We start from the raw sequence: 22,528 nt of genomic DNA, 5'->3' as shown, positions 1-22,528 counted from the left end.
CATGTTTTAGGGATGCGATGCCTACCTGGTGATTAAATTAAAGCATGAATACACAAATGATCAAATGCAATCAAGTACTCATGAGACTTTTTAAAAGTCTATAATGCAATGAAAATTTGGACCGAAAAGGTCATTAGGAATGGCTTTATGGAGGAGATAGGGTAGGAGTTACATCTGGAAAGAAATTATGTCTTCAAGTGCTACAAAGGGTCAAAGGGAATAGCTAGCTAGAAAAGTAATTTAGACCTATACACCTATCCGTCAAAAGGATTTTGAACATCAACGTCTAGCATATATTTATTTATAATTATATGTATATTCTACTACATTAACATAATGAACAGTTTTTAAATACATTTTAAAATAAGATTCTAAAGGAAGAATTAAAGATGAAATAAGCCATATTTTAAATTATCTTTATTAATTGTATATCATTATTTATATTGCATACAAATCATTATTTATATTGGGCGTGGTCCAATTATCCTTTAATAATTTTGAATTTTTGGCTAACTTCCAGTCATGTTGGATGAAATCATGGTGCCTCCTGGCTCAAGAAGAGGTAGATATAGGAGACCTATTGGCTAAGACGTTTACTTGTGACTCATTCATGCCTGCGTTGTTCATATTGTCCTTGATCTTCCATTTCTCTGAAGGAGCCTATTTAACCTACTTGTGAGCATTAACTTGGTCAAAGGTAGATAATATGATCCGTTCACTTGACCAGGCACATGGAATCTGTAACATGTTGAACGATGCTTAAAACGAAGAAACAAGTGAGAATACCCTGTGGAGAGGAGGCAAACCTTGCACACCATGGCCCTGTCTGACAGAAGGATGGATCAAGGGGGCCACTGACCAGCTGCCTCCTTGCAGGCAAAGTTATTGAGTCACAGACATGGAGACTGGCCTGAGGAGGACACAAAGTTGGGAAGAGTAGATGCCTGGGGTCAGATCTTTAATGGTAGTTGAGAGGTTATGACTTGACAAGATAAGCATATGAGACTATGTATTTCTAAGAAAAGAATAACGGGGGAAAGGTTTTCATTTAAAAAAAAAAAGGTTCTAAAAATCAGGAGAAAAGTTAAACTCTCATGCCAATTCAGTGGCGCCATGAATGAGACATTATTTAGCTTTCCCCAGCTCTCCCAGTTCCCCATAGAATTGTCATCTGTTGGTCAGGGGACTATGTTTTTCTTTTAAAACACAGACTTTTGTTTTTCATTATTCTTTTGTTCCCCTCCAGCTTTAATTAATGTGTAGTTGACTAGTACAACCTTAAGATGTTTAAAAAGTACAATGTGGCGATTTGATACACATATTCATCATGAGATGATTCCTCTACATTGAGTTGGTTGATGCATCCATCACCACACATATTTACCTTTTCTGGGCAGCGGGGGCGAATGGGGGGGTGGCGCAGGTAAATGAGAACATTTAAGTTCTCCTCTCAGCAAATTTCAATCATACAATACAGTGTTATCAACTATAGTCACCATGTTATACGTGACCTTATGCAACTTATAGCTGACAGTAAGCTCGTACCCTTGAACAGCCTCTTTATTTCTCCCACCCATCCCTGTCCCCTAGTCCCTGTTTATATGAGATCAACTTTAACTTTTTTTTTTTTCAGTTTCCACATGTAGATGATACCACAAGGTACTTGTCTTTCTCTGTCTGGCTCATTTCACTTAGCTTAATGCCCTCTAGGTTCATCCATGTTGTTGCAAATGGCAAGATTTCCTTCTTTTTTTGTGACATAATTATGGATGAGTAGTAGTCCAATGGAATACTACATTTTCTTTGTCCATTCATCCTTTTATGGACACACTGGCAGTTTCCATGTCTTGGCTAGTATGAACAATGCCACTATGAACGTGGCAGTGCAGAAATCTCTTTGGGATGATTTTGTTCCCTTTGGATAAATATCTCGAAGTAAGATTGCTGGCCATATGGTAGTTATATTTTTTCATTTCTTGAGGAACCTCCATACTGTTTCCCATTGTGGCTGCACCAATTTACGTTCCCACCAACAGTGCACACTGTTTTTCATCGTTCTTGGCAGGAGAGAGCCAGAAGCTGCCTGCCATTCCTGGTGAGTCAGTTGGCCAACATGGAACATTCGTTTCATCATATTCTCCTGCTGGAGATCAAGAGCATCACCGATACTTTCTCCTCCATCCTGGGCCCTCAAAGCCGAGATATCTTCCGCATGAGCAACAGCTTCACCACTGTTGCCAGGCTCCTAACCCAACAACTGGAAACTGCCCAGGCCAGGAGCAGCAGGTAAGCAGGAGTTCCTGTGTACCTCAGGGGTGTCATAAACCCATGGAGGTGTAGTGCAGACAGTAGGCACTCAACTCCCCAAAGAAAACCAAACCCACTATCTCAGTGCAGAGTAGCCTCAGAATAAATGATGGCCTTTGCCAGAATTTTTTCTAAATCAGTGAAAACCAGAATGCAACCAAAAAATTTCTAAAAAGTGCACAAAATGTGGCAAAGGAATAAGAATGTGGTACAAATCATGCTTATATCCCTCACTTATTTAGTCAACAAGCGCTTAGCAATTGCTTACTCTGTACCAGGAATTCTGCTAGCAGCTAGACATAGAGAGGGAGAAAAAACATATTCCTTGTACCCAAAGATCTCACTGTCTAGTAGAAGCAATAAATACTTGAGTGGGTAATTAGAGAAGAGTGTGAAAGTCATGCTTAATCAAGATCCTGCCGAGGAGTCTGGGAATACAGAGGTAGGGATATCTATTTCTGCATGGAATGAAGAGGAATAGGAGACTTAGATCAGGGAATGCTTCCCAGAAGAGATGATATTTTGAACCAAGTCCTAGGCTCCCTTCTGGGCAGCAATGAAAGAGCACAACACTTTCTAGAAACAGACGTCATTTTATATGGGTAGGGTGTGTGTTAGAGGGAGAGCAACACTAGGTAATGCCAGTGAGGCAGTAGGCAGGGACCACATGATGGTGGGCTTGACACCTTCCCAAGGAGTCTGGAATTTACTCTGTAGGCTCTGAAGAGTCGCTGTAGGGGTTCGTACATGGCAAAGTATTATCAGAATCCATGTTTCAGGAAACTCACTCTGATTCCAGTAGAGAGAATGTCTCAGGAAGAGGCAGGCTGATGCCAAGTCCAGTGAGGGAAGGCCAGAAGAGTGTCCATGGGTATTGCCATAGGGAAACTACTGACGGTTGTGGTGAATGAGCTGGAAGTGGTATGGCTGGGAAGGAAACAATACCTGGGGTTGAAGGGAGAGAGAGGATACAGTACCTCAAACTGGCCAAAGTTTGTGGCAGAACTTTGTTTAAAAAAAAAATAAAGATCATGCAAGACTGAAGGAGGGGTTCTATCCTATTTTGCTGTATTTTGAATAGGGAAGCACTTGGACAGTTTTATAACTCTTAGAAGTCAGAAAAAACAATTTCAAACATGTGCTCTCACTTGATCCTCATGACCACTCCACAAGGTAAGAAAGGTGTCATTATTCCCATTTTACCAAAATAATAATACAGGGGCCGAGGTGAGTTAAATGTCCTCCCAAGGTGAAACAGTGACTAGGTGACAGAGGACAGACTGAAACCTTATCTTCACACTGTGCACTGCGGCGTGTTCAGTTCTAGAGAAGGGGCAGAGCCCATTTGAGACTAGTGTCAGATTTTGTGAGTTTTGGGGATATCAAATGGTGCATACCATTTCCAGGGTGTATTAAGGATTCCCAGAACATAAGAAGCCATTTGGACAAAACAGTGAACATTTCATCATCAGGGTCCACTTTATGTCCAGCTTGGCACAGAGTCTGGAGGTTCCAAGGGACCTAAGACACCATCCCTGCCCTCAAGGGACTCACAGTCAGGTATGTGAAGGGGTTTTGGTAGACGTGCATACAACGGCTGTGGAGCATGAGAGATGTACCAACAGCCAGGAAATTATAGAATGTTTTACAGAGAGGGTGAAATTTAAGTTCATCCCATATTTATTGAGCAGCTTCATGGGCCAGGCGTTTCTCTAGGTACTAGAGTAAGCTGCAGAGGATGAATGAGAGCTCTTCAGATAAGGGTGGAAAGGATGCTTCAAATAGAGAGAACAGCAGGTGCAGAGTCAGAGGGGTTGAGAGTGTACGCCCCAAACTAAGGAGGACAGACTATCAGAGGCTTTTACTGGGTCAGGAAGTGAGGGGTTTGTGTCTTAAGCAATAGGTAGCCTTGGAAAGATTAAGATTTTAATCCAGGGAATGATCCCAGCTCCTAACAGAGTACTTACCGGATAGGCACTTCAGTCTTCACTGGAGGACCAGGTAAATGAGGAAGAGGCTAAGGACAGAGCACTGAGTAGATGTGGCCGGAGCAGCAGGATGGCAAGAGAGCGACCCGATAGTTTCGTTGGAAGCTTGACAACAGGCTCTTTCAACTGTGAGGGGGGCCCGGGCTAAATCAGGAGTGGGGGACCTAAGAAGTCAGGATATGTCATTTCAATGAGGAGAGCACAAAGTTATGGGGAGCTGATCACCGACAGGAGGTAGGGCGAGAAGAAGGGGACGATTGTGCATAAGACCCAGAGACGCATAGTTTGAGCTACTGAACGCTCGTGGAAGATGATGCTAATAACCATGAAAAGAGGAGCGGGAGGGGAGCCCAAATGGCAGCATGTCTCAGTCCACTACGCACAGAGAATATTATCTAACCAACAGGGTCACCAAAATCAACAATAGCTACTCACCCAAAGAGGACTGCTCACAAGTGCCCTTTTTTCTCTCAACACCGTAGTTTTACTGTATGTTGGCAAAGTGAACGCCAATAAAAAATAAATTTATTATTTAAAAAAAAAGACACACACCGTAGTTCTAATCTGCTGTTGGATGGCTCAATATATATAAAGGCCTATAGCTCAGGGTTTCTAATGTTGGTACCATTGAAATTTAGGCTGGTTAATCCTTGCTTATGGGGCTGTTTCTGTGCCTTACAGAATATTTGCCAGAATCCCTGGGTCCTACCTCCCCCTCGGTTGTGGCAACCAAAAATGTATCCAGACATTGGCGAATGTCCCGAGAGACAAAAACCGCTCACAGTTGAGAACTACTGCCATATACGTATGGTATTCAAAAACAGCCTTCTCGCAGACCCACGACCTGCCTAGCAACTGCCCAAACACAGCAGTACCCGAGAAACCCAAGGCCAGCGTCATGAAGGGGTGGTTTGTCACTTGTGTGCAAGTACGAAGTCACTGTTGGCCGATTTTCATGATGTGGTCTTAGCCACTTGGTCTAGAGCCTCTGCCGCAGGTGTCTGGGGCAGCCGTTTTGTGTCCTGTGCGTGGCCAGCCTGCTTATTTCTTCCTCCAGCGGGGAGTGGCATGTGTGTCAGATGCGAAAGCTTAGGCACATGTTCCGGCCGGTGTCCTGCACGCTCTCTATCGCCTGGACAAGTGCAAAGTTGCAAGAGGCCATTTGGCATCTGCAAGAGCATATATGAGAAAAATATTTGCATAAGGGAAAAACACGTTACACAAGGGTGTTGCGTTGGGCATTCTAACAAGAAACTGATCCCTAATGAGGAGGCCCAATCTAGTTAGCAACGAACAATTTCCCCCACGAAAAAGAAGAATTTAGGAGCTACGTACATAGGAGGAAAAAATAAGATTTTACTATTAAAATATGAACCCGAAAATAAAATAAAATAAAATAATAAAATAAAATAAGATATGAATCTGTAGATATGAGAATGCACTTAAGTTTCTCCTCCTTTTATTATTTTTCTGGGGAAAACACATACACAGAGAGAGAAGTCAAACGTGAAGCGATAAAAATGTCACCACTCCCCTCACGTACCGCCACCACCACCACCGTCCCTACTTTGTCAACATTTCTCAATTCAAAATACTCACTTTGCCAGTGTTCAACACTCACTGTCAATCTCCTAATTGACTGTAATTATTCAGTGGGAACCTCAAAACGCTGGTGTAGACAGCCGGCCTTTTGTATTAGCCGGTCATCCTCTCTGGGAGGGTTGCTAAGGCTTCTCTCCCAACATCTTTTTCCTGAATAGCCTTCATTGTGACCACTTAGCTTCAGTCATTTTAATCTGTGTTCCCCAAAGAAGAAAGATCTACACTTTCGTCTAAAGCACCCAGCAAAGTGTGATCCTTACAATTAGAGGGGAAATGAATAAATGAAGAGAGTCCGAAAGAAAATTAAAGACGATAAAAATCCAAAACAGATGTCATCTAATTTACAAATCTGACATAGCCCAGCAGGCCAGACTTTAGACTTCAGGCCAAAAATACAAGTTTATCGGAAGAAAAAACAATTAGCATCCCAGAGAGAATGAAAACTTGAAGCAGACGGGAGCCTTCTTTGTGCCAAGCCATTCTGAATTAATTGAGTGAGTTTTATTAGATGCACCAGGTAACACATTTGCGCTTTTCTCGTCCCTGTGTTTTAGAAAAGAATGTTTGTATCTAAACAATAAACCAACAGGAGCTAAACAACAGCACAGCCAAGCAAAGCATTTAGATACCGAAACTAATTCTGGAGAAGCAAAAAGAGGTAACGGCAGCTGGGGATTAGAAAGGAAGGTGACAAGATCAGGAGAAAGATCTGTACCTTTCCAAATCGCCGGAGCCCTAAGTAGCCTTCTGGGCAGACGCTAATCCCTGAGCCTTATGCCAACCAGGACCCAAGGGAAGCTGGGGGAGGAGAGGGTGGGCTCCTGGCTGAGCATTCACGGGGTCCTCCGACTTAAGGAGGCACCTTTGCCGTGCATGAGGCTCCAGGGAGACTGCTAATCAGGCACCTTCAAATTTGGGGACAGTTTGTCACAGGTGGTCTTAGCAGGTGGTTAGGCTCGGGCCGCAGCTGAGGATGGAAACTGTGAAAAGAAACGGGTTGGGGGGGGCACCTGAGTGGCTCAGTCAGTTAAGGATCTGCCTTTGGCTCAGGTCACGATTGTGGGGTCCTGGGATCGAGCCCCATGTCGGGCTCTGCACTTGCCAAGGAGCCTGCTGCTCCCTCTCCCGCTGCCCCTCCCCACTCTTTCTCTCTCTTTCAAATAAATAAAAATCTTTAATAGAAAAAGAAAAAAGAAAAAGAAATGGGTTGAGGGGATCAATAAGGGAAATGAGAAGAGACAGGAAGAAAGGATGGTCATGGGAAAGGGCCTAGGGAAAGCAGAGGACGAGGACGAAGGGCACCTGCACGCAGCCCCAATCCCAGGCCTGGGTGGGGTACGTGGGTGTCGGGTTTTACGCCTCCCTCTGATCCAGCTTTTGAACCGTAGCCAAAGCCATCAAGTCATGGAGGGGGCGGGTGTGGAGTTGCTTATAAGAAAAGTTTTAGCACAAAGCATGTGGTTAAAGCTTTCCCGAACCTCTGGCTTGGGTAAGTGGGTGGTGTGTTCTTGGTTGTTTTGGTGGTAATGGTGGTAACAGCGGCGAGATTTTGTGTGTATTCTTTGTTTTTAAGAATCAAGCCCGGAGGTGGGGGTGGGGGAGAATGAAAGGTAAATCATGGTCAAAACAAAAGGGGAGGTATAAACCTGATTTTGGTATAAATGGCAAGAGATGACACGGTGGAGGGAAGGCAGCGGAACCACAGTATGTCAGGGAGGAGGAAGGGAAGACAGAGTGAGAAGGTTTTGTTCATGAGGAATGACGCCAGGAAATGTGTCCTCCCTGGAGTGGCCCCACAGTTGTGGTTCATCCTAAATTTCATGCCATAAACATCAAAGAAATGCATCGCGAAGGGAGCCCCAGGGATTTGGGTCGGCGCGTGGCCCCGATGTGTAGCCACGCAACACGGCCCGCAAAGACCCTTTTCAAACCTTTTGCTACTCGTGTTCCCGAGGTCCCACCTCGACGTCCCGGGGATCGCATCACAGCCCACCCCTGCTGTGACACAGCCCCTGGAGGCACGGCCCACCTCAACCACGGGGTTGAGGGTGATGGCTTTGTACTGAGTCCACAACAGAAATCGCAGAGAGTGGGGGGGCCAAGCTCTTTACGACTTTGCACAACGGGCTGTCACCTGTAGGCCCGACCGTGCCGGCCACCAGCGCCTACGGCTCGGTAGACTTCGTGCTATCGGCGCCCAACTGTGTCACCCCACAGCGACGACGTCTTCCCATGTGTACTAGGACTACAGGGGCTTCCCATTCCAGTATGATGGGGTCAACCTCGTAGGCAGGAGGGAGTAACGGAGAATTCTCCACGGAGGGGGGCACGTGACGGGGTGGGCACTGGGTGTCACGCTATATGTTGGCAGGTGGAACTTCAGTAAAAACAAACAAATAATAACAAATAAAGGAGAATTCTCTCTCCAATCCCACTGCCCTCTAGGTCCAAGGGACTTCTGGGAGGGGCAATGGTGCCAATGCCCCGACGTCAGCTCATAGAATTTCCTTTTGTTTCTTCCTTCGGTCCAGTCCAGTAGACGGCAAATGTTAGTGTGGACGGGATCTCGGTGCTCCCAGTACTGCATGGACGATACAAAGGAAGCTTGCAGGGATCCCTGGGTGGTGCAGCGGTTTGGCGCCTGCCTTTGGCCCAGGGCGCGATCCTGGAGACCCGGGATCGAATCCCACGTCAGGCTCCCGGTGCATGGAGCCTGCTTCTCCCTCTGCCTGTGTCTCTGCCTCTCTCTCTCTCTCTCTCTCTCTGTGACTATCATAAAAAAAAAAAAACAAAAAAAAAAAAACAAAGGAAGCTTGCAGAAATGTCAAGGGTCCCTTCGCCTTCTCCTCCCCAAAGCGATACCTCCGTAAGCCTTACCCCTGTCTTCTAGAACGCCGTCCTCCTCCCTCTTTTCCCTTTGAAGGCTTCCCTTCTCGAAGTCTCCATTTTGAGGTGTTCGCCACCGACCCCTGCCAGCTGCGGCCTTCTCTCCCCTGAGCTCCTACATCCATCCTGCCTTTCCACCCCTCTGCACCCACAGTCCTGCCCTCGAGGGTTAGGGGTCTCCCTGGCTGCCCCTCTGGCCTCCCCCAGACTCGAGAGAGCTCATAGCCACAGCCTATGCTCCATGGAAGGAAAATAGAGTCTTAAAAACTCTCCTAAGAGTTCCCCCCACCCCCTTTTTTTTTTTTTTTTTTTTTTTTTTTGGGCAAGACGTGTTTATACAAAGAGGAATTGATTCTTTGAGAGCAACTGTTGGCTCAGGGACTATGAGGAGATTCGGGATCGTAATTAGAAACATGTGATGTTCTGGTCAGCGTTGCCCCCTGCTTAGGGAAAGCTGAATGCAATTTTGCCCCACCAAGGTAACCAGAGTTTTAATACAAAACAACAAGGACATCTCTTCAATCTAGAGAGTTCTACGCTGGTCACTCGTATAAAAAGTGAGTTGTAGCAGCTATTTGCGGCAGTAGCCGTGGCTGTTCGGTGACTCCGTACAGGGGGAAGGGAGGGCCTTGGGGTTTTTCTGCCCCTCTGCTTCCCGAGGAGGTTAAGCCTGACATGTGGTACCGTTTATTTGCCATGTGTTGTTCATTTACTCCACCGTTTGTCCTTCCTTAAAGCAGCGTTTATGGCGATGCGAAGGTCTTTAAAGGTATTTCAGGAATTCGCTTATCAGCAAGAGATGTAGGTGGGAGACATCATTATCCTCTTTGGAGACAATGAAGCGAGCCCGGGGAGCGCGGGGCCCCCGAGGGTGGACCAGGAGGGCTGGAGATGCCCTGCCAAGGGGTGTGGGCAACGCAGCTGCGGCCTCGCCAGGGTCTCCAGGCTCCTCGCCTGCAACACAGAAGTGTTTAAAAACACAAGACACACAAAAGGGAAAAGAGCTTTTCATCAGGCTCCCACGGCTTGGCTTCTTATTGCAAACAAGACAGGAAACACCCCAGCTTGCGGCCGGGGAGAAGGGAAAAGGGCGCTTGTGGAAGAAGAGGGGAGAGGCCTCGGCCCCTGTGGCCTCTTGCAGGAGATGTAACCCCCCCCCCACCTGGGTCCTTCTTGGCGTCCGTCCTGGCTGAACCCTGAGTTCTCTGGTCCTGCCCTTCCGTGAACACCTGTGCAGGCTGGTGAACGGGGTGCCGCCCTCCGTAAAGGTGACCCGGTGACCGCGGGCCCCCTGTTGTGGCACCTGTGCCCGCAGGATGCTCCTCGGAGACCTGGGGTGCAAGGGCCCCGCCAGGAGGGCCACCCTGGGTGTCATGGGCTCGCGGGTGGCACAAGTGGGCCCTGACCCCGGCCTGGGGAGGCCGCAGCCCGGAGCAGGCCCTGGCTGGGCCTCCCCGTGGGTCGGTGGAGGCCGTCCTCGTGGCCCGAGAGGGACACCGGGTGGCCCGTCGTGCCGGGCCACCTGCTCTCCGGGGCCCACAGCGTCCTGGCTGTGGCGGGACTCGCCCCCCGCCCGCAGGGTCTGCACTGCCAGAGAGCGGGGCCACCTTGGCTGGGCCGGGCCTCAGGAGCCTCCTGGCCCACGGACGCCTCAGCCCCAAACCCTCCTGGGGCCTCAAGAAGGAGGCCCAACGGGTGAGAGACTGAGCGGCACCTGGGCCGGGCCGAGGCCCCGCGGGGACAAGCAGCGGGGCGGCCAGGGCCTGGGGTCGGGCGGAGGCCCGGGCTCGGCCTCCCGGGTGCAGAGGCTGCCTCCTGGGTCCAGGGGATCGAGCCGCAGCCTTTCGTGAAGGCCCGTGTCCCCAGCTCCGTGCGGGGCGTTCTGACCCACGACATCCACCCGTGTCTCGCTGCACGTTTCAACCTGGAGAGGTGGGGTACGGCCTCTCTGGCCTGGGGCCTCGGGCTGGGAGCACCCACTAAGGAGAACCTAAGCATTTCCTCCTGGGGGGCCGCTGGCCGGGGCTCCCCGCCTTTCCCCTCCAGGCCCCGCGGTTGGGTTTCCAGGGAGGACCCCTCTCTGGGATCCTGTTCCCTACACGCAGCCCCAGCTGGTGATGTTGGCCCAGAAAAACGGGAGCGTGTGGCTTTTAGGGTCCTTACCCGCGATTCGAAGTGTTCTGATGACGCCACCACCTTCCATCTTCACCTCCCTCGTGGTTTACCGAGTGCGTCGGTCCCCTGTGCCGCAACCAGGTGACAAGGTGTGAGGGTCCCGCACCTCCCGTTAAGGCCGCTGCCCACCCTGGTCCCAGGCTCTGGGGCCCACATCCAGGGGCGCCTGCACCACCGGCCCGGCTAAAGGCACAGCGCCTGTACCTGGGCCTCAGGTGAGGACCTCAGGGCTTGGGGCGCCGGGGAAGGCCCTCGCGCCCCCTCCCCGGGCTCTGTTCCGTCTCAGCCTGCGCACCTGCGGACCGTGTTCAGGTGCACGTTTGGGTTCGGTGGCTCCGAGCTGGGTCTGCAACAGCCGCCTCCCAGGACTCTGTGGCCCGGCGAGTCCACTGTGGGGGGCAGGTGCTTTGCACGGTTTGCTCATCCTTCCCCGTGTCCCGCTCCCGCTCACGCGGTCAGTCACCTCCTGCGAGGGCTCCTGGCTTTTGTTCTAACTGCAGGGAGTTCTCTTGGTCTGCGGTCGCTCAGTTTGTGCTTCTGGAACAGATTGATTGATTGATTGATTGATTGATTTTCAAGGTATTTCTGCACTGCAGTAGTGAGGGGCGCTACCCTGCAGCCCGTACTCCCCAGGGAGCTACAGGGGTAGAAGCACCTGTCCCCGTGGCTCTGAGCGGAGGCAGCTCGCCTTCCAGGTTTGCATCATCCATGCAGGCTGCTGCCTTTCGGGGTCACGCGCCAGGCTGGGCAGCAGCCCCCCGGGCTTTTACCATTTGACTTTTCCATGCCCATTCTGTGCGGGCCACACCGTCAAGCCCATGATATAACGCCTTCGGCCGTCGGAGGACACCCTCTCGCGAATCCCACTGTTTTTTTAAAGACTCATTTATTTATTTATTCATGAGACCCAGGCAGAGGGAGAAGCAGGCTCCATGCAGGGAGCCCGACATGGGACTCGATCCCGGGTCCCCAGGATCACGCCCTGGGCAGAAGGCGGCGCTAAACCTGCTGAGCCACCCGGGCTGCCCAAAAATCCCATTTTTGTATGACAAAAATGAGACTTAGCTCTATAAAGAGATTTACCACATTACCCGTAACCAGGGGATTAGAGTCACAAACCTTTCCGTAAGACTACGGTCGGTTCATCTCCCCACAACCATCTCTTTTGAGAACCCTTTAAAAAACCTTGTGTGAGTGAAGCACACTGTCAAGTTATTTCATTTTAGGCAAAGTTGTACCAGCGGCAGGACTGGTCCCTGGAACAGGGCGTCTACTGGTCTCTCGGAGGCAGAAGGGACTCCCCAGGCCCCGACGTCCCGTCCTCCTTCCCCTTGGTATTTGAGTAGGGCTGTTCCAGCGCTGCTTACTTCCGACAGTCGCAAAACAGGTGACAGTGCTGTGGGGCTCGCGATCCTCCGTCGTTCCTACAATGACCGATGAGCCGAGAAATTGCTGAAGCGGAAGGATTAGAGCATCCTAAGAATTTAGGGCCCAACGTGGCTCTGGTCCCTCATGTTCTCCTACTTCTCTCCAACACCCTTAACCTTGCCGGAGGACGTACGCATTCTGGACGTGGGATCATAGGCCGAGGTGGTCAAACTTTATTATTTTTCCTTGACTTAAGGAGCCAGGAAGAGAGGCTGCCGGTCTCTCCACCCCCGCCAACCTCATAGTCTCATCCTCAGGCTCAGCAAGAGCAGCGAGCGAGCTGCCCAAGGCCTAATTTGTTTCCAAGGGGAGTCCTGCTCTCACAAGAGGGAGGTAATTGGGCCTCCCCCTGAGCATCCCTAGAGGTACTTCTGAAAACTTTACTTTGGCAGCAAGACCAGAAACTGTTCAGACTGGAAATCATCTGAGCCTCTTAAATGTGGCGTGTTGAGTTAAAGCCAAGTTAATATTTAGGGGATTACAGAACTCTGACAAAGATTGCTGTAAAACTACCTCTGGAGCTAGAAGTGACAAATGGAAGAGAAATAACAACCCCCTTGCCTGGGCCCAACCCACTGGCCCCCAACTCCACCCCACACAAGTAAACATACGCAGGACCAATGGTTCCACCAGCGCTTTTGGGTTTGTGATGCATGTCCTTGCTCTCCAAGGAAAAGAGTGGATTCCCAGAAAAATTTTTTGTTTTTTTTTGTTTTGTTTTGTTTTGGTTTGGTTTGGCTTGGTTTTGAACAAATTCTCTCCTGTGTTCTTAAACCAAATTTAAAAACTAGGACGAGCGAAGGAGCCATGAATGTTTCGTATAAACTCAAACTTCCGTCTACCATTTCCTGGTCTTTCGACCCTGCTAGGACCAAGGCTTCTTCTAACTCCCTGCCAGCAAAATTCTGTAACAAAACCCGGGTGGACCGATGCCCAGTGGCAAAAAGTTCCCTTTGACCCATCTTGTGGCTCTGGCTGCCTTGGTGAGTCTTCATCACCACCCCTGCCCCCTGACTTCTGTGTTACATGAATCTCCAAATCATAAAAACAAGGAAGACTGTGTCAGAAGAGAAGGTCTTTGTGGTGAGAATCCTACGTATTCGAAATGCTCATCAGCTTCATCTGTAGGGAAGCTTCTCTGGCCCAGACGTTTTATTGTCATGTCTTCACCCTTGTTTAGCCTTTTGCAAACCCCTCATTTTCCTCCTCCCCTTGCCCCCTGCTTCTCTACATTTGATATTTACCAAATGACGCCCGCCCCGCTCCCTACCCCCTACAGGCCAGGAGAAGTGTCCGGTGCCTCATGGGCTTCTGGTAGAACTCAGGAGGTTTTGGGGGCCCAGGGAGCAGGCTGGCTTTAGAAACCAAGGTGGTGTGAGTGCACTTCCACAAACACGTCAGGTACCCGTGTGTGTCCAGCACTGTGCCAGGAACAAGGGAATAAAGATGAACGGGGCAGGTCCCCACCCACTGAGCAGCAGGGATTTACCCCATTACCCCAGGGTAGGGTTGCCAGATTTAACAAATAGAGGTATGGGCACCCAGCTGAATCTCAGATCAAGAACAAATAATTTTTTAGTATAATCAGTCTAGTTTAGTATAATACACTTAGGGTGTATCCCACTAAGGGTAGAGCTATACTAAAAAAAAAAATTTTTTTTTGTTGTTGATCTGAAATTCGAATTTGGTTGAGCATCCTGTATCTTATGAGGCAGCTGTACCCTAGAGGTATCTACCTGACTTGCCCCTCTTGGGATCAGTGGGGGTGTGGGGATAGGCCATGACTTCTCATGCACCCAGATCCCCTCTGAGGGGTGTTCCCAGGTAATCTGAGAATGACCGAAGGCAGGCTCCCAACTACTGGAGGGCTGACTCCCTCAGGGGACGGCTTCATAACCAGACACAGGGCAGGGCACGGGAGCGGAGTGTCCTCTCCTAAAGTCTGCTGCCACGGCATCCTCCAGGGCACCTTAGTTCCCTCCAGGATATGGAATATTGCTCTGCCTGTGGCTAGACCACTGATGTTTTCTTTATATATTAACACAAGACAGACAGGGCTAATGAAGTTTCCAAAGGAATAATAAAAATAATAACTATTATTATTTCAATTAATAATAATACTAAGAATAAAATCTAACATCTGTTGAGCAGCATGTTACCTGGTAGGAGCTTCAGTGCTTCATGCTGACTCTGTCATTTCATCTTTGCAACAACACTATGAGTTAAGTACAGTTGTTTTCCCTGTTATGTAGATAGGGAAATGGGTACAAAGACTAAAAAAGTAAAGATCTCTGTAAATTTAAAAAAAAAATGTATATTTAAAAAAGCCAGAAGCTGATCCAATAAAATTATCCAGAAAGATTTACAATAATCCTATGAAATTTGAAGTTTTTTAGAAGAAAATGATATTAACTGTTGTTATAACCCAGAGCTTTATGTAGAAAAAACCAACAAAACTAGTGAATTTGAGAAATTTTTCCTTTAACAAGTCCTATGTTTTCAGATTTAAAAACTTGTATATGCTCAATATCTGATGTGTGTGCATTGGGTGTACTTTATGCCTTAACAATTTTTAAGTTTTAACAATCCCAGCTATAGAAATTTCTGAAATAAAGTTCAAAACCTTGAACTGAGTAGTATTCATATATGTATATATTTCTCCCAGGTTCAGTTTTGGAAGACTTTATGTCTCTAGGAATTTATCCATTTTTTCTAGGTTGTCCAATTTGTTGGCATAAAGTTTTCATAAATATACTCTTAGAATACTTTGTATTTCTGTGGTGTCAGTTATTTCTCTTCTTTCATTTCTGATTTTTTGAGTTCTCTCTCTCTCTCTATTTGTGGGTCTGGCTAAAGTTTTATTGATTTCGTTGTTCTTTGCAAAGAACCAGCTCCCGGTTTAATTGATCCTTCTTACTTTTTTTTTGTTTTGTTTCTTTTTAGAGTATATTTCACTTACTTCTGCTCTAATCCTTAGCATTTTTTTCCTTCTATTGCTTTTGGGTTTTGTTTATTCTTCTTGTTTCTAGCTCCTTTAGATGTAAGCTAAGGTTGTTCATTTAAATTTTTCTTGCTTCATGAGGTAGGCCTGTATTGCTAATAACTTCCCTCTTGGAGCAGCTTTTGCTGCATCCCGAAGATTTTAGACTGCTGTGTTTTCATTTCATTTGTCTCCATATTTTTAAAAAAAATTTTCTTGTTGAATTCTTGGTTGGCCCATTCATGCTTAGAAGCATGTTATTTAACCTCCATGTATTTCTGTTCTTTCCAGATTTTTCTTGTCATTGATTTCTAGTTTCACAGTGTTGTGCTCAGAAAAGATGCATGGTATGACTTCAATCTTTTTTAATTTGGCATGACTTGATTTGTGGCCTAATATGTGATCCAATCTGGAGAATGTTTCACGTGCACTTGAAAAGAATGTGTATTCTGCTGCTTTAGGATGGAACGTTCTGAATATATCTGTTAGATCCATCCGGTCCAATGTGTCATTCAAAGCCACTGTTTCCTTGTTGAGTTTCTGTTGGATGATCTGTCCACTGATGTACGCGGAGTGTGAAAGTCCCCTACTATCATAGTATTACTCTTGATGACATCTTTTAGGTTTGTTATTAGTTGCTTTTTTTGTATGTGGGTGCTACCATGTTGGGTGCATACGTATTTACGATTCTTAGATCTTGTTGTATTGTTCCCTTTATGATTGTATAGCGTCCCTCTTCGTCTCTTGCTACAATCTTTGTTGCAAAGTCTATTTTATGTAAGTATTGCTACTCTGGCTTTCTTTCAACTTCTGTTTGCATGATAAATGCTTTTGTATCCCTTCATGTTCCATCTGCATGTGTCTTTAAGTCTGAAGTAAGTCTCTTATAAGGAGCATATAGATGGGTCTTATTTCTTTTTCCACTCCAATGTCGTTTGATTGGGGTGTTTGGTCCACTTATATTCAAAGTAGTTATTGATAGGAATATACTTATTGCCATTTTGTTACTTGTTTCATGGTTGTTTTTGTAGTTTTTCTCTGTTCCTTTCTTCTCTTGCCCTCCTCTCATGGCTTGCTGATTTTCTTTAATAAGACACTTGGATTCCTTGCTCTTTTTTTTCATATCTATTGCAGGTTTTTGATTTGTGGTTACCATTAGGTTGTATATAATATCTTATGCATTTAGCAGTCTATATCAAGTTGACGGCCAAGTAAGTTTAAAACCGTTTTTACTCCTCTATCCCTCTGTTTTAGGTATAGAGCGTCAAATTTTATATCCTTTTATTTTATCAGTTGCTTGACTGATTTTTATAGATAAAATGAATTTTACTATTTTTGTGTTTCCTGCTTCTCTTCCTCCTACTTATATCTTTTCCTTTCCATTCAAAGAGTCCTCTTTAACATTTCTTGTCAGACTAGTTTAGTGGTCATGAATTCCTTTAGGCTTTGTTTGGGAAACTCTTTTATCTCTCCTTCTATTCTGAATGATAGCCTTGCTGAATAGAGTATTCTCAGTTTTTTTTTTTTTTTTCCTTTCAACACTCTGAATATATTATGCCACTTTCTTTTAGCCCTTAAAGTTTCTGCTGAAAAATCAGCTGATAGCCTTCTAGAGTTTCCCTTGTATGTAAGGTTTTCTTTCCTCTTGCTGCTTTTAAAATTCTTTTTCACTACTTTTTGCCATTTAAATTACCATATGTCTTTGAGTGGAACTCCTTGGGTTGATTTTCTTGGGAGTTCTCTGTGCCTACTGGTTCTGGATTTCTGTTTCCTTCCTCAGATTGGGAAATTTTCAGCTATTATTTCTTAAAATAAAATTTCTGCCCCCTTTTCTCTCTCCTCTCCTTCTGGTATCCCTATCATGTGAATGTTACAATGCTTGATGGTGCTGTAGAGTTCTCTAAGTCTTATTATTATTATTATTATTACTATTATCATTTCTTCTCTCTCCTCTTCAGCTTGGTTGCTTTCCATTACTCTGTCCTCCAGGTTGCCTATCTATTCTTCTGCTCTTCTAGTCTACTATTTATTCCCTCTAGTATATTTTTACTTTCAGTTATTGAGTTCTTCATCTCTGACTGATTCTTTCTTATGTTTTCTATCTCTTAAGGGTTTCAATGAGTCCTCTACTCTTTTCTTTCTTTATGACTATTACTTTAAATTCCCTATCAGGCATATTACTCATCTCTCATTTAGCTTGCTTGCTGTGATTTTGTCCTGTTCTTCATTGGGAACATATTCCCCTGTCTCCTCATTTTGTCTAACTGTGTTTATTTTCTTTTTTTAAAGCTTTCTTTATTTGAGAGAGAGTGAGTGGAAGGGCAGAGGGAGAGAATCTTTCAAGCATATTCCTCACTGAGTGTGAAGCCCAGTATGGGGCTCGATCTCATGACCCATCAGATTTTGATTTGAGCTGAAACCAAGAGTTAGACACTTAACTGATCGAGCCACCCAGGTGCCCCTTTCTGTGCTTTTTCTATATGTTAAGAAAATCAGTCTCATTTCCTCCTCTTTAAAGTAGTGGCCTTATGCAAAAGGTTGTGTAGTGCCCTGTAGTGCAATGTCTCCTGTTCACCAGAATTTGTTAATTTGGTGGTGTCTCTTATGTGTATTACAAGTGCTCTACTATTTTGTCTGAGCCACTTTTGCTTTCATCCCTGTCTCTCTTTGCCTGTTGTGGGCAGCGTTTGGTCCCTGTGTTGTTGTTATTGGTCAGTTTGGGTCTGCCTCGGTCTTGAGTTGAGTCAGACAAGGAGTTTGCCAGCGATGCAGTAGAAATGATCAGCAGTGTGCTTTTGCTGTATTGTCCCCTGAGAAGGTTTATTGGCAGCTAGCATTCAGACCAGAGGTCTGCCCCCAGCCCATGTGGGTAGGTCTGCAGGAGAATGTGAGGATGGAACTTGTGATATTAGCATGGTTCGTGCAGGAGTGTTGTGGGAGCAGACCTTGAGTTGCTTTAGAAAACTGCAGCAGAACTAGAGGGGGCATGTCTACAGGAGGGGATGGGGCATGCGGTTAGCAAATTACGTGGGGAATGTTTGTGCTTTGCTGGTTCTTACAGGTGTCCATGTGTCTAGGCTGGGGTTCATGGGAGGGAAATGGTTGTCAGCATCTTTTTTCCTGGAGAAGTCTGCTGAACATGTCTGCCCTTCTTCCCCCACATGCTCTGAGATTAGTAAATAAGTCTTCCTGTATTCACCAAACATTTTTCAAACTGCTACTTCTATGTTGTACCTGCTACTTCTTTGTTGTAGCAGAGCTGTTTGTTGTTCTGTCTCCTTAAGGGCAGGGACTCAGTTTCCTCTTGCCCTCTGGCTCTCCCAGAGTGGAGCCTGCTGATTTTTAAAGTTCAGGGTTTAAGCCTCCATTGTAAGAACTCATGAAATTAGTCCCCTGTGGTTTCCAAAGCCAGATATTATGGAGATTCATTTTACGTGTATGGGTTTCCCACGCCTAGGGTATTTGTTTGGTTTAAGGGTCTGTTTCTTTCCTTCATGCCCATGGTGTTCCCTCTTCTACCGATAGTCCTATGGGTCCATTTAGCTCCCACCATGTCTCTACCCTGCCCGCCCTCTTCAATGTGGCCTCATCTCTACATTTAGCTATGGAGAGTCTGTTCTGCCAAAATGCAGGTCATTTTCTGGGTTATTTACGCTGATGTGGGTGTTACCGAATTGTATCCTTGAGACGAGGTGAGCTTAGGATCTTCCTATTCCACCATGTTCCCCAGAAGTCCCGCTGGATCTTGATAATCATCATGGTTTGTAAAATACCATCCAGTGATAGTAGTATCTTTGTTTGTAGTGGGAGTAAAAGTTCAGCTTTTAGAATCATCTGGCTGGAAGATGTCAAAACCTCCCATCTGTTTGTGGGCAGCCAGTATCATATGTGTCATAAAGGGAAACATGTTCATGATTAGCCTTTATTCCCATATACTGATTCTGAAAATCTATTCATGTATATTTCAGCGAAGCGTGGCATGGATAATAAATTCTGCATTATGTATGCAAAACTATAGGAGGTCTATGAAAATTATATAAATATGTATTTAAGTTTTTTCAGCAATTGCTTATCAGACAATAAACAATATCCTAGTTACTTATGGGATGATCTACTTGCTTTCCCAATGGCACTATTTATGTCTGTCCATGGGCTGGACTAATGGGAATTTTAAAAACTGAGGGCCTGAAAACTATGAGCCCTCCCTCAAAGCCAGTACCCCTCTCTAGGCCAGCCAGGAAAGCTGCCAACCAACCTTTCCCAGTGCCCACCACACACATGGCCCCAGAACGGCTGGAATGTAATTGAAAACAAAACTGTCACCAGCACTTTCATGTTAGTTTTCCCTAAAAAGCAGTGCCATGAAAAAAATCAAAATTGTATTTTCTCACTCTCACCTATGTACAATGCCAGGTTCACCTTGACCCTTTGGGGACAATAGCCATATGTTTGAAAAAGCCAGGATTGTTTTGTATGTTTGAGGCTCTTTTCATCAACTTCTAGGAAAAATGGTAAAGAGGGCTGAGGAAATACACATAGACAAAACTTCAGAAACATTAAGCCATCTAATGAATGAATTTCTAGGGATTATTAACCCTATATTTATAGAGAAAGAATTAGTAACCCTATATGATATGCTTGATAGTGATCATTAAATAAAAATTAAAGTAGCTCTAGGCTGGCTCAGGCAGGTGAAGGAAGATCAACACACACTACATTTTCTGTAATCATGTAGCATTCGGTGAGCGTCAGTGAACCATTTCTACAGCTTATCTGTGGACTCTTACTCTATCTAAGGCCCTATGTTAAGGCCCTACTCTATCTAAGGCCTTCGAGGGGTTCCAAAGTTATTCCTCAAACAACCCCTGCCTTAAAGAAGATCATTTTAATGACTCACAAAGTGCTTTATAAATTTTACTGTAAAAAAGATGGTTGAAACTATTAATATCATTCATGGAAAATCTCTTTCCTCCAACATATTAAAATTCAGAAAGATTTTTCTTATTTCATAACATAAAAGAGTCACACTGATTGTCATAAAATTAACAAAACCACGAGTTTACACAGTCCATTTGAAATGTTCTTATTCTATCAATTTCAGCACAAATTATCTCTTAACAATTTTCTAAAAAATGTCTGGCATGAATTTCATGTGAAAGCTGTGCTTTTGTAGAACTGGATAAGAATATAGTAGATAACCATAAAAACTGCTTTTTATTCTCTGAATTCTTCAAAAAATCCTTCTAATGTAAATTTGGCACACACACCAATTTTTATAGACTTCTGGCAGAAGAAGCTATAGAAACAATTTCAAAGATCTATGTCCGTTGTTCGCCTGAAACTAACATAACATGGTGTGTCAACTATACTCAAATAATAAAATCTTTTTAAAAGAAAAGGAAGTTTAGCACATAGATCAATCCACTGTTGGCTGCAACAAAGAGTTGGGTATCCGTGCGGGCAAAATTGAGCAAAGGGTTCAAATCACACGTAGAGTGATCTGTGATGTTAGAGTTATAGAAGGATAATCAGAGTGAAGAGGATCTATGTGGTTGCATGAAGAAAGCCTCCCACCCACACCACTCCAACTAGCAGGCCACACATCCGCCAGTGCAAGATAGTTGTATAACGCAACGGCTTGCAGATGGCCACATAACAGAGGCCATCACACTAGGTAGGATGGTGTCAGCAGCTCCAAAGAAATGTTCTCCAAAGATTCAGGTCATACACTCATTCAATAGGATGGTCTTTCATAGAGTAAATCTATAATCAGTGTAGGGATATTTATAGAAGAATAGCAACCATCAATAAAGAAGAGATAGGCCAGGAAAAGGTACATGGGAGGCTTCCATGATGGGCTAGCAGTGATGGTGGCCACAATGAGCACATTTCCTACCACTGAAATGATATAGATGTTGGAAACTAGAACAAATATAATTTTCTTTAAAAAAAATTGGGGGCACCTGGCTTAATGGGTGGAGCATTGTAACTCTTGATCTTGGGGTTGTGAGTTCAAGCCCCACATTGGGTATAGATATTATTTAAAAATAAAATCTAAAAAAATAAAATTATGTGCATTGTAGTTATTTAAGAAATATTTGCTAAGTGACTAATAATAAATTTATTGGGTAAATTTTTCTGTTTTGAATAAGAAGCAGTTAAATAGACAGTAACACTGTTCTGCAGGTATATGTGACTACCATCTAATGCAATTTTTATTCCTTCAGGAAAAAAACCAGTACTGAGGTTGAATTCCCCGAGAAGCTGGAAGAAATCAAGCTCACTTTGGCTGAAAATGAAGACCATGAAAAGCTGCAAGTTAAAATACAAGCTTTTGAAGACAAAATAAATGCTGAGAGCAATACTCCTAGCTCTATCAGAAGATATAGTTTGGGCCAGTTTTCTAAGGAAGAAAGAAAAGACATTAGATTTAACAGGTATAAATTTTCCTTGGCTGTTTTTTTTTTTTTTTTAAGTATGCACTTCATGTTTGCTACTGGTTTTGTTATCACACTGTTGTGAGGTGGTTTTTAAATATTTTCCTATAGCACCGAAAGCCCCATCTTTTCATGAATGAAATGGCATTCATCATGTGTCCATTATCCAAAGAAGCTTGCTATGCTAAAAGGAGAACACAAAAGGAAAACAAACCTATGGCTTATTTTTTAAAAATACTTTTTTATTTTTAAAAAAATATTTATGAGAGAGAGAGAGGCAGAGACACAGGCAGAGGGAGAAGCAGGCTCCATGCAGGGAGCCAGACATGGGACTTGATCCCGGGTCTCCAGGATCAGGCCCTGGGCTGAAGGCAGCGCTAAACCACTGAGCCACCAGGGCTGCCCTAAAAATACTTTTTAAAACATAAATGTGCTCTATCGAGAATGACTGTCAAAAGCCTCTCTTGTTTTCTGATGAAAAAGCAGAAGCAGACATAGGAAAAAAAAAAAGAATATAACTATGTAAGTGTGCCATTTTCCAGTTAGTTTTGCCATGAAATTGATTTTTAAATCTGTTTTTAGAGGTGGCCTAGATCTTCAAAGCGTTGGCTTATTACATAACTTGTCGCTGGTCAGTGTTTTTATCAAATCTCTTAACAGCACCAATTTTCGGTTTCACACTCTAAAGGAAGTGATTTTTCCCACCATCCTTATCCTTTCTTTTC

General features: G+C 45.0%; 1 protein-coding gene across 10 annotated transcripts in view; it reads left to right on the top strand.

Moving 5' to 3' along the window:
* The window catches only part of VEPH1 (ventricular zone expressed PH domain containing 1), a 225,886-nt gene that overhangs the window by 95,405 nt on the left and 107,953 nt on the right, over positions 1 to 22,528 (top strand). For all 10 annotated transcript variants that reach the window (XM_072727244.1, XM_072727239.1, XM_072727241.1 and 7 more), the window contains 2 exons: positions 2,066 to 2,286; positions 21,594 to 21,803. In XM_072727244.1, the coding sequence (XP_072583345.1) occupies positions 2,066 to 2,286; positions 21,594 to 21,803 (431 nt within the window). The remainder of the gene's footprint in view (positions 1 to 2,065; positions 2,287 to 21,593; positions 21,804 to 22,528) is intronic.

Source organism: Vulpes vulpes, chromosome 11, assembly GCF_048418805.1.
Source record: "Vulpes vulpes isolate BD-2025 chromosome 11, VulVul3, whole genome shotgun sequence".
In the NCBI taxonomy this organism is placed as follows: domain Eukaryota; kingdom Metazoa; phylum Chordata; class Mammalia; order Carnivora; family Canidae; genus Vulpes; species Vulpes vulpes.
This window is presented reverse-complemented; position numbering and strand designations above follow the sequence as displayed.